At 43.1% G+C, this 17,128-nt stretch overlaps 1 protein-coding gene across 1 annotated transcript in view; it reads left to right on the top strand.

Moving 5' to 3' along the window:
• Positions 1-332: 332 nt before the first annotated feature.
• The window catches only part of LOC311324623 (zinc finger matrin-type protein 4-like), a gene marked incomplete at both ends in the record, with an annotated part of 64,139 nt that continues 47,343 nt past the window's right edge, over positions 333-17,128 (top strand). The window contains 2 exons of the mRNA XM_084457120.1: positions 333-419; positions 11,230-11,331. Of these exons, the coding sequence (XP_084313246.1) occupies positions 333-419; positions 11,230-11,331 (189 nt within the window). The remainder of the gene's footprint in view (positions 420-11,229; positions 11,332-17,128) is intronic.

Raw genomic sequence — 17,128 nt, 5'->3', positions numbered from 1 at the left:
AATTAGAGAAAATATATTATTAGACTAATGACAATACCAGCCTCATAAAGCATCTTTCCAGTAGCTAGATTTCATTACGTCAGATGCTGTAAGGGCGGGCCTTTGCGTGGCAGGTGCTCAACCACCTGCACTAGACCTTTGATTACTTTTAAATTGATGTGGCACTGTAGGCCTACGCTGTTGTGTGGGAGCCACAACTACTATTGCCAACCGGCCAATGAGGTAGTAGCGGGGCGGAGAACAGTCGACGATTGTACTACAGTAGCCTATACGACTGCCAACAGCTGTGGAAGCGTCTTCGGTTTTGTACACGCGTTTCGCTCATCTGGTCAATGGATTACACAGTTTCCCTACAAGTGCAACATCAACTGACGGTGTTCCCAACACACTTGTACCAGGGTTACAGTTTGGAGTTACAGGTACCAGTGTACATTCCTTACGAGTCTTTGTTTTTGTTTTTTAAATCTAAAATTGTGCATCCAACTAGCTTTCATTCAGCATGAAATAACTCTGAAAACTGTTTGCAAATTGTTTCTAACAAATACATTGTAGGCAACATTTTCTTGTTCACCGCTATGCATATCAGCATCACTGATGTTGCATAGGGATTTTCAATGCGCACTGCCAGCGGAGGGATAGCGTGCTGTTGATTTGTCCGCACATGTTTTAAAGTAGCCTAGCCTTTCGCTAATGTGGATGTCATTGAGCTGAAATATTTGGCTAAAGATGTAGGCTATTCTAATGCAGAGGTTTAATAAACGGCGTTGTTATCCCACGCAGTTCGAGTTTGAAGTCGCGCGTCTAATTCGGACTCCTAGCGAAAATAATTTCCACAAGTGATGACATAAAATACAAATTAATTGTTCGTCGTCCTTCATTGCCTCCCAGGTCAGGTCTTCTCTGTTATTCCATTGTAGCCTTGTACCACAACCTGATTCTGCTATTGCATAGCCAGATTACAATTGCATTTTATTATGGGACGGACAAGAATTAGTCACCTCTCTGCCTGCTGACTTCAGTGTACAGTGATGGTTTCAGTTTGCGCATTGCTTCAAACATGCATGTTTCTAGACAATGTAACTTCCATCTTTCCAATGTATCCAGTGTCCACGAGATTATAGGATTATTTTGATAACCCACACGGATTGATACCCACGGTGTCACGCTCCCAGATTAAAATTATCAACTTGTTTTATTGTATTGTATTTTATTATTATTATTAGGCTATTATTATTATTATTATTTGAATTCTGTTCGATGTTTGTTCAATGTTTCCAATCTCATATTCAGTGTCTCCTTAAAACCCTTGGGTCATATGGCTTCTGAAAACCATTTGTATGGACATGCAGGCTACAGAAGTGTAATGCTCTTTTGCAAAAATTCTCTGTTTACCAATAATGCCTTGTGTTGCACCTCTGTGTCTTTGAAGTGTCTTCCCCAAGTGGTGCCAAGCTTGTCTTTTAGCATCACTGCATTCTTTTTCTCTTTGCTGTATCCAGTTCCCCAGAGCACAGTTAATGTCTTGTTGGAGAGAAAGTTATGCTCTCCCTTTGTTGCTTTATTTATTCAGTGCATATTGTAGCCTCTCTGGTTGCCAGTATCCCTGACACATTTCCACTGGTGTTCACTGTTTCATTTTCATTTTTGGCTTCTTTTGGATGTTTTGGATAAGAACTGCCCCTCCCTCACTGCTCCCCTTGTCCTGGAAGTATACTGCGCTATGGCAACAAGTTCAGAGTGGACGGACAACCCTGTATAAGAATACGATGAAAACTCTAATTCATTTTCTTCTGCAGCCAATTGAACATGTGTTTTTGTCTCTTTTCGGACAGCTCTCATTACTGCCACTCTTCAGCTGACCTATGAGCTCTTTTCCCAGTCTGCTTGATACTAAGTTTGATGTGCTTGTCCAAGTTGTGAAGTTGCGTAATACTTACTTTTTGCACAAACCACAAGGTGGCTCTGTCAGAGCACTGTCAAGGTCTTTGTTTCTCACCCAGTGCTACAGGCTGGATCTGCCTCCTCTGGGCTGTACGATGTACACATGCATCTTCCAATAGCTTTCACCAGTTTATATACCCATATATCAAGTTGTATTACTTGAAGGATTTGTATGTTTGATTCATGTAAGTTCTCCAACTTCACCAAAGTCTTGAGATGAGAACCTTCTCTATTGACACCACGTTTTATAATGTCAGATTTATATGTTTAGACACTGCTTATCATTTCTATTTTTGAAAAGCTTGAAGGGGTAAAAGGCTTATGATCCCTCTCCACTACTGGTAAATTGTGTGAGCTATAAATAAGGCGCTTTGAAGCCTTCTGCCTCAGTGTCATCAACAAATGTTCGCTTTTTTTGTTGCTTGGGACGTAAACATCACACTTCTTCAGTTCTTTTAAACCTTCCTTTCTGTGCTGGTTTTCTTTGCTGCCTTCCTTCAAACATGGAGAGAGCAGTACTGGAAAGGTCCAGAAATATTTTATAACTTGCCTTATGTAACAATAACTTCAATACAACCAGCCAAATACATGAATGTAGATAAGAGCGCTCTAAATATATCAAAGGAGCCGGTTAAGAATGAAGAACCACAATCTTTCCTCACTTGAAACTCTCCAAAGTATTCTGTATTGCAGTGACCTTGAGTTATGCCACACTCCTTGAAAAGTTGAATACATACAGAAGTGGAAACTGACACTCCACTGTCCTTACTAAACAGTCCACACCTCCACATCCAGTATGGCTCCTTAACCATAAACACAAATGCCTACAATCCACATGTTGATTAGGAAATGCATTGTCCAACAATGATGGGCTATTGCTTTAATGAGAGTCCTTTATATCTTGTTCAATTATGGATAATTTCTGCTTGTCTTCTTGCATGTCTAATTGTATAACTAGTGCAAGAATAAGGCAAATATAATTACTCCCCCTTAGAATTTGAATCCTCTATGGATGGAGAGAAATTGATGTGATTGAGATTGCCGGTGTCACTATTCAATACTCGCACAAATTCAACTTGACCTTAATGATTCCAGTGGCTGAACACCAGCCTGATTGTTTTTTCTTAGGCGCAGGCATCCAGTGATACAGTAGAGAGTCACACCATGTCATGTGGGACCACGGCAATTCATGAGGCTCTGTATTGCAGAGCACATTCCACCTAGAGTGGGGGGAGGGGGGCATACCTTGACAGATACCAGTTTTAAGGCGATGCAGAGCTGTTGAGGGAGGCGGCAGGGCCGCAGTGTGCTGTGGGATGAGGGGTGCGTCAGCATGCTGCCTCTCTCAGCTGGCCTGGTTACTATGGTCCCCTGGGAGCTCCACTACATGTCCAGGCCTTGGTGGCCCCTGAGTACCAGCTGGACAATAGCTGCTGCTGCTAATACTGCTGCTGCTGCTACTGCTGATAGTGGACCAACAAACACATGATCAACACAGCTTAAACTTGGGTATGGAGCCAAAGCAGCTGCTCTCACCGGCTCGGACCGTAGCTGAGATGTACTCCTTTTGCTGGTCTTGCCTCCCATGTCTGGTCTCCTTTCCTTCCTACTGTGTACTGTAGCTTGGGCCAAGGCCTCAAGCACCTTGCAACCTCAGTCTCATTCATTTTCAATAGATGACTTGTTCCCAAGGTTTTTAAGAGGGTTGCTTCATCATGCGTATGTGTCAACACTGATGATATGCCTTACAGGTCACTGCGTCGTTCGTCGGTATCGCTTCCATCCTCACTTGCCCCATGCTGGGTTCGATCTCGAGTCCTCTGACTTACGGACACACGTGACCACCTCTCATAAACACCGCTACCAGCTACGCCTTTGAAAAGAACAGTAGTAATTTGATGGGGCAGGATGTCGGTATTTACAGTTTACTGAGTTCAACCAATTCAACTCGGTTACATACCGAGTGCCCACTCACAAGGCAATTTATTATGCTGATAAAGGCTAGAGTCTGACTCAGTAAGCTCATCTGGGATTGAGAAGTGGAGTGGTCTGCTGCACTTCTCAAGGGCTCAAGGGCCTGCTTACTAAATACAACTGTATAATTAAGCAGTAAGGAGAGAACCTGTACCTGTACAGCACTTTGGCATACATACAAAACACACACACACACACACACACACACACACAGTTTTACTTTTGATTTAAATTATGGAAAATAATGAACTTTCCACAATATTGTAATTTTCTGAGATGCACCTGTATATATATATATATATATATATATATATATATATCAAAAACAACCCAGCCCTCTCTCTCTCTCTCATAGTCCACATCATACAGTGCATAGTGCCATGTTATAATTAATCATAAGTAGGGATGCACCGATGCATCGGCCGAACATCGGCATCAGCCGATGTTGGCCTTGTTGACTGCCATCGGCCCATCGGCAAATAAAATGACATTCACCGATGTAGTGGCCGATGTTATGTCGCAACAATTACGGCTTTTTTTGTTGCAAAACATAGCCTACCCAGCTGCCGATTCGGAGAAGATCCGTGACGTAACGCCGCAAATGCACTTGTAGTTTGCTGTCAAATTAAAGTGAAATAAAAATTGGCGTTTTGGAACCAAACACCTTATTTCTTTGTTTTCCTGGCACAAAAGGGGGAATAAAAATAAAATACGGCATTGGACATCGGCCGGATCGTTATTTTAAGCATCGCTATCGGCCCAGAATTTTGCAATCGGTGCATCCCTAATTATACGTTATAATTAATTGTCTATTTTATTAGTCATAACATGAGAAGAGGAGAAGATGAGCATCACATAAAATGTGAAACACCCTGCTAGACATAGTGGGATTGTAATTCTCAATTAAATAGGCCTGTGCTGTACATTATTGCTGAGGGTCTTCTCGCCTTGGAAGGGTTCCACAATACAACAGTATGTTCTCTTTCATAGGAGAATTGTGTGTGTGTTGTGTGCTGTGTCGCCACTCAACTGTGTGTACTGTGTCACTGTGTGGTTGGTTAAAGACCCCTCAGGTCCTGTAATTACTAATTCAAGAGTAGAACTTTTCTTCTGTAGCATGACGGGTGTGTCAGAGAGAACCAATGGTCAACTTTAGTAGAGAGAAAGAACTCTCGCACACTGTCTTCTTCACTTGCAGTCAATCAATTTATTCTACTCATTTCGGTCGTATGACCCTCATCAGGTTGTCCTCCTCGTTCATAAGAGAAAAGAGGCGACTATTTGGCTTTGCTTTTAACTTAACATTACATATTTTCGATGAAAAGGTTGAAGTCTGTTTAATGTACATTGCTATCAGAGAGAGATTTTGCACATTTGCCAAATTCAAACAAGGGTTACAGTACTTATTTTAGAAGTCTAAAACCCAATCTCCTTTAAGAAACCCAGGCTCTCTGTGTGCAGAAAAGTAATGTGCTCCCACCACCATACGTTATTTTGACTTAATTGTTCTTGTTCTGCTGTCTGTCCTTTGAGCATCATGGAAGGATTCTGTTTTTAGAGCCAAGAGTTGTTGTTGTTGTTGTTGTTGTTGTTGTTTTTTTGGGGGGAGGGGGTTGACAGGGGAGTTGTGACAGCAGAGTGTACACTCACTGTCAATGCTAAATCTATCTGATTAGGATAGGCTGCCATCCTTGTCAGTCCCTTCCCTCTCATTCCGGAGTCTTCTAGTGCTCTGATGTACTGCCATCAAATGGCTGCCTGCAGGCAATAGTAATTAGCTCAGCTGGGATGTACTGGAGGACATCCAGAGCAGCCCGGCCAGTGCGTTGCTTGCAGCCTGTATCGCTTTTGAACACTCATGAAGTTGGATTTCGGAAATGCCTTCCCTCTGGAATGTTTTTTCCTCTTCTACCCTCCATACCCTGTATGTGTTGTTTGAGGCGCATCTTGAATGGTGTTGGGCTAATTCCCATAGTGCTGCTGAAATATCTTCATTCCTCATTCAGTTTTAATTTGGACATAGGTCCTACTAATTAGGACCTGGCAGAGAAAGAGAGGGAGAGAATTTGTCTTTTCCTGTAAAATAATTCGAAACCATTCTGCCTTCAAGCCAAAGACATGTTCACCTTTCACCACTGCAGAATCTGTATCACATAATCTTTTGGTCACTGCAGTCCAACTATTAATGTGACTCACTTTTATTCATTGGCAAATACTTTTTTAAGCCTTTGAAATAAAATAAATTTCTTGTTATTTTAAAAGTTTGTCAAAAACTAAAGGATCCAAACAGTTGTACTGTAGCCTACTAAACTTTTAAATTATGTAAATGCTAAATACTTTGAACAAATGCACTGTGAACTGTTTTCATCATATCTCTTGGTCCAAAGATTCACTGATGACCAAGACACCTTCTGAATGCTTTGGATGCAGGGCAGTTTTGACTTTTGTTCCACACAACCATCTGGGAAGGCGTAGTTGGAAACTGTTTGGAAAAAGGGAGGTTCTTTCAAAAATACTTCGCAGGTGATTATGTCTAAAGAAGAGGCAGTAGCTCGAAACGTCACATTGGAGTAGGCTACATGTGCTCAAGGGAGCAGTAAATCTTTAGGTGTAGAAAATAGCCACACATGTGTAACAGTAAATTCGTAGTTGTAGAAAATAGCCACACGTGTAACAGTAAATTCGTAGTCACAGAGGAAAAGTTGCACACCTGTAGAATATTTTCTCACAAATACAAATACTGTATTTGTATACAATACTGTTTTTTAGTGAAGTTTATCTCCAGGCTCTTGCTTCCTGAAAGGTAGGTAGCTAGCTAGCTACCTTTCATGAAGCAAGAGCCTAGAAATAAACTGGTATAATGGTGGCTGATATATCAGAAAGCATAGCTACCTTGGCCGTTAACGTTCAGGACAGGGCTGTTGGAGTAGGCTGATCTCTTTTTTCTCCGCGAAAAGCTTCTATCCTCTCTTGTGATTGGTCAAGCACTGCACTCAATCATTCACTACACCCGCCCACCACCTCTACGCTTTCAACAACGAGCTTACAAGTGTACAAGTTAATTTTGCAATTTACTTGCAATTAACAAACAGATTTATGCTGAGCCTTGCCAGACTGATCTGCGTGAGAAATAGGATGTGAGCTTGCGAGATCAGGATGGTCTCACAAGGCTAATGTTGGCTAGTTTTTAAATCCACTTGTTCAACTCATTACTCATTTAAAAACAAACACCAAAACCCTTGTTTTCTACTTTTATGTTGATCTTCATGACATCCAAGCCTGTCATTTTGGCACTGCCTAACCTCCCCCCAGGAGCTGACGAGCGAGTCATACCTTTCCTCAGCCAAAGGGTCACCTTGACGACGGCCCGGTGTGACTCCTGCACATGTCTGCATTGGCTCCTGTCCAGCATCACAGATGAATACCTTCACCTAACGAATTACAACTGACCCTTAATAGCCTGAACATCTGCCGGTCGCCCACCACACTGACCTCTCTGCAATCTCCGTGCTGCCCTCCTCCCTCCCTCCCTCCTTCCCTCCCTCCCTCTGTCTGAGCGCCACGGCCCGCTCCAGCTGATTTCCTGCCAGGCCGTCACAGTCAGCGTCTGTCGGTAAACAGTGTTGAATGGGGGTGAGAGGCTGAGAGTGCTAATTTGATTGTCGGCACAAGGCAATCGGGCTTGGAGAAGCTGAAACTCAGCACTGCCTTGCTCTTGCTCCGAACCTGCACTCCCTAAATTGGCAATACCCTGTCAAATAAGCTTTCTGTGCAGAACTGCACAGAGGTAGCCCTAATGATGTTGAGAGCGGCAGCTGCTGTGGTCAGATATTGACTAGCTGTATCAAGCCAAGTACCACACATTGGCTTGAGATAGAGATATCTCCCTTAACTAATTATGGGGGATTAAAATTAATATTATTCGGCATCTCATTTAGGAGACCTACTGCAATTATAGCTCTGTATCTGACAGGAAAATCCATCGACTTAATGAATTGATTGTCGAGGAGGGGAGAAGTGGAACATGCTAATTGCGTGAACACTGGGTGCTCTCTCACTCAATAACAGATTTTGGCCCTGTTCCGGGGCCTGCACCATAGGTATTATATGATGCTAATGCTGGCGGACAAGGACAGGGTCAGTGTCGGGAAGGTTGGGTCTCTGTGGCCGACAGTGAGGACCTCTTCTCCACCTCTGGTAACTGGTGTTCAGACTGATCCATTATTAATCTTCAGTATCTATGTGCCTTAGCCGAGACAGGCTGTGGGCAGTGAGGGCTGAGGGAGGCAGATAGAGCTCTTAAAGACCTCATTTACGGTGTTTGTCCTGTGGAATTTGCACTGTCTCTGACCAGGGAAATCATGCTGCTCCCAGCCAGATTAAAAGACCAAGGATGCTGCACTGATTTATTTATTCTCTCTCTCTCTCTCTCTCTCTCTCCCTTCATTCCTTTTCCTTTCTATTTCTCTTTCCGTCCCTTTCTACAATACTATTTATCCTCAGGGATAAATAAAGTGCCTGTCTGTCTGTCTGTCTGTCTGTCTGTCTGTCTGTCTGTCTGTCTGTCTGTCTGTCTGTCTGTCTGTCTGTCTGTCTGTCTGTCTGTCTGTCTGTCTATCTGTCTATCTATCTATCTATCTATCTATCTATCTATCTATCTATCTATCTATATCCCTCTTTCTCTCTCTCCCTCTCTATCCCTTTCTCTTTCCATCCCTTTCTCTCTCCCTCAGTCTCTGTCTCTCTCTCCATCCCTTTCTTTCTCCCTCTCTCTGTCCATCCTTCTCTCCCTCTCTCTCCTCCCCCTCCTGTGTCCATGGTGCTGCAGACACTCTGGGATGTGACAGGCTTCATCCTCGTCGCGTCACCCTGGCCGTGCCCTTGGGGTCGTGAATGCCACTGTCCACTCAGAGGCTTTGAGTGCCACCCTCTGAAACTCATTGGTCAAGGTCACATTATTTTCAGGAACAATGACACAAGTGACACAAACTGCCAAAGGTGACAATTCTGTCTGGAACACATTCACTTGTGTAGGGCTGCTTTTGCAGGATCATTCAAATGGAAGAATCCAGAGGCTCGTTCAGATTATTCAAGCGATGTACTGCAAAACATAAACCAGTGGAGAAATACAATTATGTATTTTTTTCCCCCACACACAATATATTTAAAGAACATAGTGTTTGAAAATTACAATATTAGTGCCAAAACAATTATCTTATGAACAAGAGAGAAATCTTCAAGTCAAGGGACAAGATTACCCGTGGGAAAGGCCAAGATGTAATCTGAATCTTCAAAGTCTGTTGCTTGAAGTTGAAAACATCTCCAACACACGCCGGAATCTGATCTCGCTGTAACACATCTCTCACTCATCACTAGATGTTATCTTTCTTTTAGTCAGCCTCACCTGCTTCTCTAGGCAACAGAAACCAATAACGTGTGAGAACTGGCTGGGTCCCCGAAGCTCATGTTTTATTCACACATCGAGAGTAGAAAATGGATGAAAGTAAACCGTATGTTGGCCTTCAAAAGCTTTCATTACCATGTGCACTGTCTTGATATTTCCTGTGGGTCAGTAGGTACATAATGCCTCTATAATACCTATTCCTCCATGATGGAACTAAACTGGATCGATAAATCTACTGGATTAACATTTCCTTCTGAAAGTCTACTGCTGAATGTATCCAGCTTTATAGTAGAAATACAAATCGTAATGTGATGCCATGCAGTACATCAAAGTATTTCAAAGATACAGTGATTTGAAGTGGGTGTGGACAGTGGCGCGGATCTGTATCCAACTTTGGGGGGGGGATTTACATTGAAATTTTGCAAGAGTATTTTTTGGCGGGGACATCTTCCTACGTGGCTGTATGGTCATCTGAATGCCACTACCCAAAACTAAATATTGGGGGGGGGACAATTTTAATGATCTCAAATATTGGGGGGGACATGTCCCCCCTGACCCCCCCAGGATTCCCGCCCCTGGGTGTGTACATCATGGTTGTTTGTGTGTAGTTACCATGGATGTATTAATAGAACTGGATAGGGTCACTCCATTCACTGACTGCTCGAGAAAGTGAGGCCCTATAGGGCTGCGCCATCTTTGAAAAAAACACGTCATTGATACCTTTGACTGCACATGTCAAAGGTATCAATGACACGTTTTTTTCAAAGATGGCGCGGTCCTATAGGGCTTCACTTTAGATTTCGAATCCTGGGGGCCTGGTAGTTACAGTATAGGATGAGCTTTGCTGGTGACACCAGCTGACTCCAGCAGACCGGCCTCTGTGATCGGCCTATCAAGGCCAGTTTGTCAATATTCTGTCCAATGAGAAGCAGTGAAGCCCATGCATGGTGCTCATCCAATTCTGTTCCATTCCTCATTCCTCTGAAAAGCTTTGCTGCAGAACTCATACTCACAGGTCACAGTGCATCATCATTGTCCATTAGTGCATATTGATTGTTGTGAATAATAAATTGTCATTCCCTTTTTTAATCGTATTATTCGTTGGTTCAATTTGAAGGAACTGTATAGGTTTTAAATCATTGTTTCCTTAGTACCTCCAGTCTTATATTTGCAAAGAGCCTCTACAGTATTATAATGCTTTGACGGTGCAGTGCTTTAAAAGAACTGACTTTAATGTGATCCTGTGCTCATTGGTCATGCTGCTCCTGATGAAGACAGGCTGAGTTGAGGATGAGTGCTCCCAAATATGAATTGTGAATCTCTAATGGAAGCTGGGCTGTAAGAGTAATAAAGTGCAGGAATGATTCTGACAGACAGAAAGACCCCTCGATTGAATGGGTGGAGGAGCATCCCACCCGAGTCTCTCTCCAGATTGCGCCTCCTATTACTATTCCCCCTTTGAGTCTCTCCATGTGATTTATTTCTTGGCATTGCCTAGATAGACAGACAATGTCAGTACTACTTTGAGTTTATTCAATCAGTTTGACAGAAATGGTTTTGACTTTCACAACAGTTGATTTGCCATGATGCTAAAGCTCTGTTGATACCTGAAATAAGAGATTATTGATTTGGCATTTCGTTCTGTTATGACTCATTGCAAGAACAACCTGCTCCGCATTTGTTGCTAGCAGTGAGTGCTTGATAGGTTTAAATATTGATTAAACCACTATCAAACTATGAAATTACATTACACTTTACTTGCTACATTACCTCTCAATATTGCATGTGAAGTATTGAAGCGCAGGATAATAATCCTGGTTGACGGTACTGTTTTGTTTTAGCATGTCATGTTGATGTCCTTGTTTGCAGATGATCTAATCCCTTAACCGTTGTTTGTCTCTCTTCCGCAGATGAAGTCTACAGAAGTGGACCAAGGGCTTTTCACAGACAGCTACTGCAAAGTGTGCAGCGCTCAGCTCATCTCTGAGTCCCAGAGGGTGGCCCACTACGAGGTGAGGAGGTCGACTCTGGAGGTCCGCTCAATCCCCCTCTGGTTTACCTCAGGAATCCAATCATTTTTAGTTACAGTTAAGATCAATTTGGTTTCTCCTCCGTCAACCAGCAGAGACTCTTAACCCCCCACAAACAAAAAGCAAAGCGCTGCAGTTTAGAAATGTCAATAAGCACGACTCACCTAGTTGAACCCAATTATTCTCAATTCTTTAATTAGGTGCTGATGAACAGCCCGGGCTGGCCTGCCCTATTCAACTCCCCACAACTGTCTTTCTCCAGCAAGTGTTCTGTAGCACTGCAGTGCATCTTTGTCCATCAAGCTATGGGGATGTGTAGGTAACCCTCTATCCCTGCACATGCTACCCTTCACTCACTGTCAGTCAGAGTTAGACGGCCAGCCTGTCTGACTACAGGGCCCACAGTGCTGGACATATTGAATAATAGGAGTTGAAAGGTCTCATATGAGACTACTTGGTATGGTTTAAGTATTTATAACAGTGCCTCGTCCACATAACCGGTCACTGTCTTTAGACGGGTCACTCTCAGACGTGTCATAAAATAAATTACAGCAAGGGCTTGATGTTCTTTCTTTATCTTGATCTCGTATGTCTAATCATTTTAACCTCTTTCGATGAAACCGTCTTTCCGATGAGACTGAAGAGACTGGTGTCTCTTGTGTTTCTACAGTATGAGGAGGTGAGTTACAGGAGGAGGTCATTATGACCAGGACGGGAGTAATCTGAACTGGCAGCAGGAATCTGCTTAGGACAGCATCGCTGTCAACAGGAAGAAGTTCTACCCTGCCCGTATTAAATATTTATTTTGCTATGGTTATTGGTTACTGCGTTGTGAGCAGGCAACTTTATAATTTGGCCTGTTATGTGCTTCTGCAGATGGGGAGAATCAGTGACTAATGCTTCAGGATGTGTTTTGGGGCATAGTGGCAACAGCAGCTAGCTAGAGGCCTGCCCGGGGGGCAGTATCGGTTCTAGAAAGTTTTAGCTGGAGTGGTAAAAGGGTGGCAGGGTTTCCAGCTGGGGGCAGCAGAAATTATCTCCCCCATACAAATAGGGCAGCAACTGGGGTTTCAGGGGTGGCAAATGCCACCCCTTGCCACCCTCTAGAACCGCCACTGCCCAGGGGTAAAAACCTGTCCTCCAGACAGAGTGTCTTGGTCTGTGTCCTGTCCTCCAGACAGTGTCTCTTGTCCTGTCTCTAGAGACATGTGTAGTGTAGTCCTGAGTTGCTCTCTTCTCATTTTTTGGAAGACAGACCAGTCAGTAATCAGTATATCATTGATGCTGCATTTAAACTTTCAATCCATGTATGGGACTGTGCTTTCCTTCAGTCCAATTTTGTAGTTTTTTTTTCTCCAACTTGGCACTTCTCACTGTTGAGGGGCTGTTCAATTCATAAAAATGATTTTTGGTTACTTCCCTTAGTTGGATCCTGTATACTGAAGTTGATCAAAGTTGACAACGCAAAAGAAATCAGACCTTTAGGCCAGGCTCCTTTTTCAGTTGAGACTGCAGACATAATTACTTCGCTGCTTTGAGCTTTTAATCCCTTCTTCACACACATCAAAGCCGTTGCTCAGATGTAGAGAGGATCATAGAGGTCTGGTCCACTGTTCAAAGAATCATTTACTTCGCTAGGTCACATTTATCTATGTATCGATTGCCCTGTAATGTACAGGGTTTGGATTTGTCATTCAGAGGTACAGCTGTACTGTACCACAAGTTGAAGGTCATACTGAACGCTATATTATGTTGCAATTCTCCCTATTCTTTAGTAACGCACTGCTGACAGCCTTTTCAGAACAAATCCAGCTTATGCTCAAGGTATCTGCCATCAGATAATCAATTTTGACTGTTCTCAGACCAACACATTTGATTACTAATACTCTCAGTCGATTAGGCAGCATTACTAATTTGATCAAAGAAAATACATTTTGTAATTTGGAACGGTGGCCCTTTGCACTGCAGTCCTATCTATCTCGTATGTATTTCAGTGCCTTAGTCAGAATAATCAAATTTTCCAGATCTGGGGAGCCTGCCTGTCAACTGGTATTTGTCAGCAGTTCTTAGACTGTTCCTTGTTTTGCATAGTGCCAGCCTTGGGGCAGCATCGCACAGCTGCTGTATTCTAGACATCCCATTTTGGAGGGGCACACTCCATCCACTATATTCACACTCCATCCACCCTATTCACCGTTTATTCATTTGTTTCCGCTGCACAATAACAAGAATCGCATTGTTTTTGTATTGTCTTACTAGCAGTGGCTGTATTCAGCGCCATTGTTGGGCCAATTTGGCTTCCCTCATTACAGAATGTGACAAGGTGACTTCATTTGATCTCACTCTTTTGTCCTCTCTGGATCTTTCAGAATTGCTTCTCGTTATCTTGCTGGTCTTGTGTACAGTGCATCGACGCAGAGCTTGCGAATGCACTTTCTGTCCCACCGCCAATGTGCTTAGACACACCCACTCACTAGGGATTGCAATGGCAGCACCTCCCCTGACTAGAAGAAAAGAGGATGTACTGTAGAAAACGTTGAGGGACTGAACAGCTTTTCAGAGTTAATCACAGGACTGCAGCGTGTCAGTGGAGTCAGTGGGCTGACACACCTGTTGGCCTGATACATTAAATCCCCAATCCAAAGCCTAAAATATTAATGAGCTCGCTAAGCTGAAAGCTAATCATCACTGGCGGTAAAATCTAGTGCAGTATCACATGAAGAAACGTGACCAATCAAGGGATTTAACTGTTACCTGTGGAAGGCGACGCCGTTTACCAACTAAAATGAACCCAACCATACAGACTAATCAATTGGTTCTGTCCTTTTGATGCTAACATTTATATCCAGCGGAACGTTGTTTTGATGTTCCGCCCATCGTTTTCCCTCCTACCCTCCACGCATATAGATTTTTCTCGCTGCATGAGTAAGCGGCGTCTCTCTGAGCTTCCTCGCCCCCCGGCCTGTGTGTTTTGTTCACTGGGTTGCCACGTGCAGCGTTCCTGGCTCCTGAATATGTATGAAACAGGAAGATGGAGAGTGGAGAGACCAGAGGGCTGAATGTCTAAACTCAGCTATGGACGATACCATCAGCCCTCAAGGGCTCACTGGTAATCATGCCCTATGTGCCTGCTCCCACTGGAGGCACATGTCGCATGATTACCATGGCCCAGTTCCAGACCGCAGTGGCCCGCTCTCGCTGTCCTTGAGGTCATCGTCACCCTCGCAGACTTCACAAATGTCACTGAGGGTGAATGTACAGTAATGCCTATTAGAAGCAATTTGATGTAACATACTGTACTGTGTGCCTCAACCTATTATGCAAGGAGGAAGGACCTACAAAACCAGTGGAGTGGACTTGTCTGTGGGATGCTGATTAGATGACAGTCTTGGGACTTGCAGGTCGTATCTTCAGCCAGAAACTGAGGTTCGTTTTGAGTTGGTTTTGAGAGCAGTTACAGCCTTTGTTAGTGGTCTGTTAGTCTTGCGATGCCAGACATCTCCATTGAAAATTGTCACTAAAACATTGCCGAAAACCCACGCTACCAATCAGAGCCACTGGCTACATCTCCAATAGAGTGAAGGACCCGCCTTACCGGAAATGATGTCCTCCAGACAAACTGGAGTGGAGAATCAAAACCAAACAAAACCAAACATTCTCCGCCCCATTAGGAAGGACCGCCCTAAAGACGTTGGGTTGGTGCTGCAATGGCAGATTTTTTTAAATCTCTCAAATTGTTTCCACCCACTTTTAGCAACAAAACCTGGATGAATGTCTTGCCGCGGTCAGAGACTGACTCATGAGTCTAGTGGTCTGTGTGCTGTGCTGACAAGTACAGCAGTCGCAAATCCCTCAAGTCTTGACTAGGCCCTTCAAAGGTCTCCAACTGCTCTCCGTCAAAGCATGGCTCATGGGGATAAGACGGTATCTTGCTTATTAACAAGCTAATCTGCATCTCCCATGCATCCTGTGGGTGACCTTTGACTATTGATTCTAGGGGGGAGGATTAGTGGCCTCACTGTGGTTGAGTGCCATTATTGACATTCAGCATACAGTAGAGGCCATAGAGGGTTTCTATAAATAATTATTGCATATTGTGGCACATCCTCTGGAGGATGTACCACAATATGCAGATATCATTAGTAAGCAGATTATCATCAAGGCTGATTCGATCTGTGTTTGAAATTACCGGACAGATAATGAGCAATACGTTTTACAGCAGAAGAATTCCACCGAAGTGTGACTTTAATATCACAATGATGATGGAGAGAGATTGGCAGAGTTTGCTTAGAAGCGAAAAGCCAAGGAGATTTGTTTCTCTGGACCCTCATTTGTCCCCTGTTTGTCTCAAGCTGTCACGACGTGAGTGTATTTCTCAGACAAAAGAAGAAGCTGGATTCCCAGACCTCCGTTAATTACTGTACTTCTCACGTATCATTAACCTGTGATGCCTTCTAATTGTAGCACTACATCAGACTGTCTCGTTCCCTCTTTGATAGCTGAGACATACTGGAGTGTACATGCATGCATGTATGGGAGGGATGTGTACAGGAAGCCCATTTATCACCCATTACTGTACGTGCTTCACAAGGCTCTGGGTATAATGAGGTGGGAATATTTATGGCATTTATTTTGCTGACAACAGAATGAAAATGTGGGTTCCCCCCCGGTAATTCATAATTGTTGAAATGTTGATTTGCAGTATGTTTCAATGTCCTCTATGGAATAAGAATCCACTTTTGAAGGCCCCTTATCCTCTGGAGTACAAGGGCCTCTCAAGAAATGAACATGGAAAGTGATGAGTCCCCCTGGGGATTCCTCTGGCTCTATGATGCGTGCTGAATGATGGACAAACAGCAGATAATTGCGATGCTCTTAACCATGTTGTCATAAAGAGAGGGTTTCACCAAAGCTGACATCTCTGTACCTCAATAAGATTCTCCCTTGTCCTGAATTGTTTGTGTATTAGATTTGAGGAGACGATTTTGAGGAGGATTTTGAGATTTCATCACTTACTCAGTAATTTATTCACTTATTATTTAGCAACATAGACGAACTGTTTTTATTTATTCTGTACAGCACTGTGTGCTACATTTACTTGTATGAACAGTGCTATATAAATAAAGTTGACTTTGACATTTTCCTTATTTGATTTGACTGACACTGTACAGTAGGTATTGCACTCCTGTACCGCTTGAGTTTATAGACATTGTTGTTATATTTTTGTATATTTTGTGTACCTCATCTTGGTCCCTGTTTCTGCCTTTTTGTTGTCCTTACTGTTGTATTACAACAATTTCACCTCAGGGATAAATACATGTTTTACTGTATATATCCATAGTATCTATTTATCTGTAATTTGAGTTTGTTTTCTCTGTATCCCCAGGGGACACTAGAGGCTATAGCTTTTATTTATAGCAATAGTCCTGTAAGATCAATTGTGAGTCAACCCTTAGAAATGCCACTGCTGGTGAAGAGGTGTTGATACTGTACAGTATATCGGGTAATTGAGACGGTTGATATACAGTATATGTTGAGTGAAGATGTAACATGTTAGTCCAGGCCGCAAATCGTTCTGACGGCTGGTGAAGAGAACCCAACTGAAATAGCATAAGATCCAGTTCCCACGCAAGATTTAATTAATTCTGACTCAGTTCATAATCTCAGGCCGTTGACATCTAGATTTTCATTTGAATGTATAATGAACCCAGCCCCCTCTGTGTGTTCAGTTCTATCAGACACAAATACCCTCTAAATTAAAAAACCTTTGGGTGGCCAG

The sequence above is a fragment of the Borostomias antarcticus genome (assembly GCF_949987555.1).
Source record: "Borostomias antarcticus genome assembly, chromosome: 23".
Classification (NCBI taxonomy): Eukaryota; Metazoa; Chordata; class Actinopteri; order Stomiiformes; family Stomiidae; genus Borostomias; species Borostomias antarcticus.
Note: the sequence above shows the minus strand (reverse complement) of the source record. Positions and strands in the feature narration are given on the sequence as shown.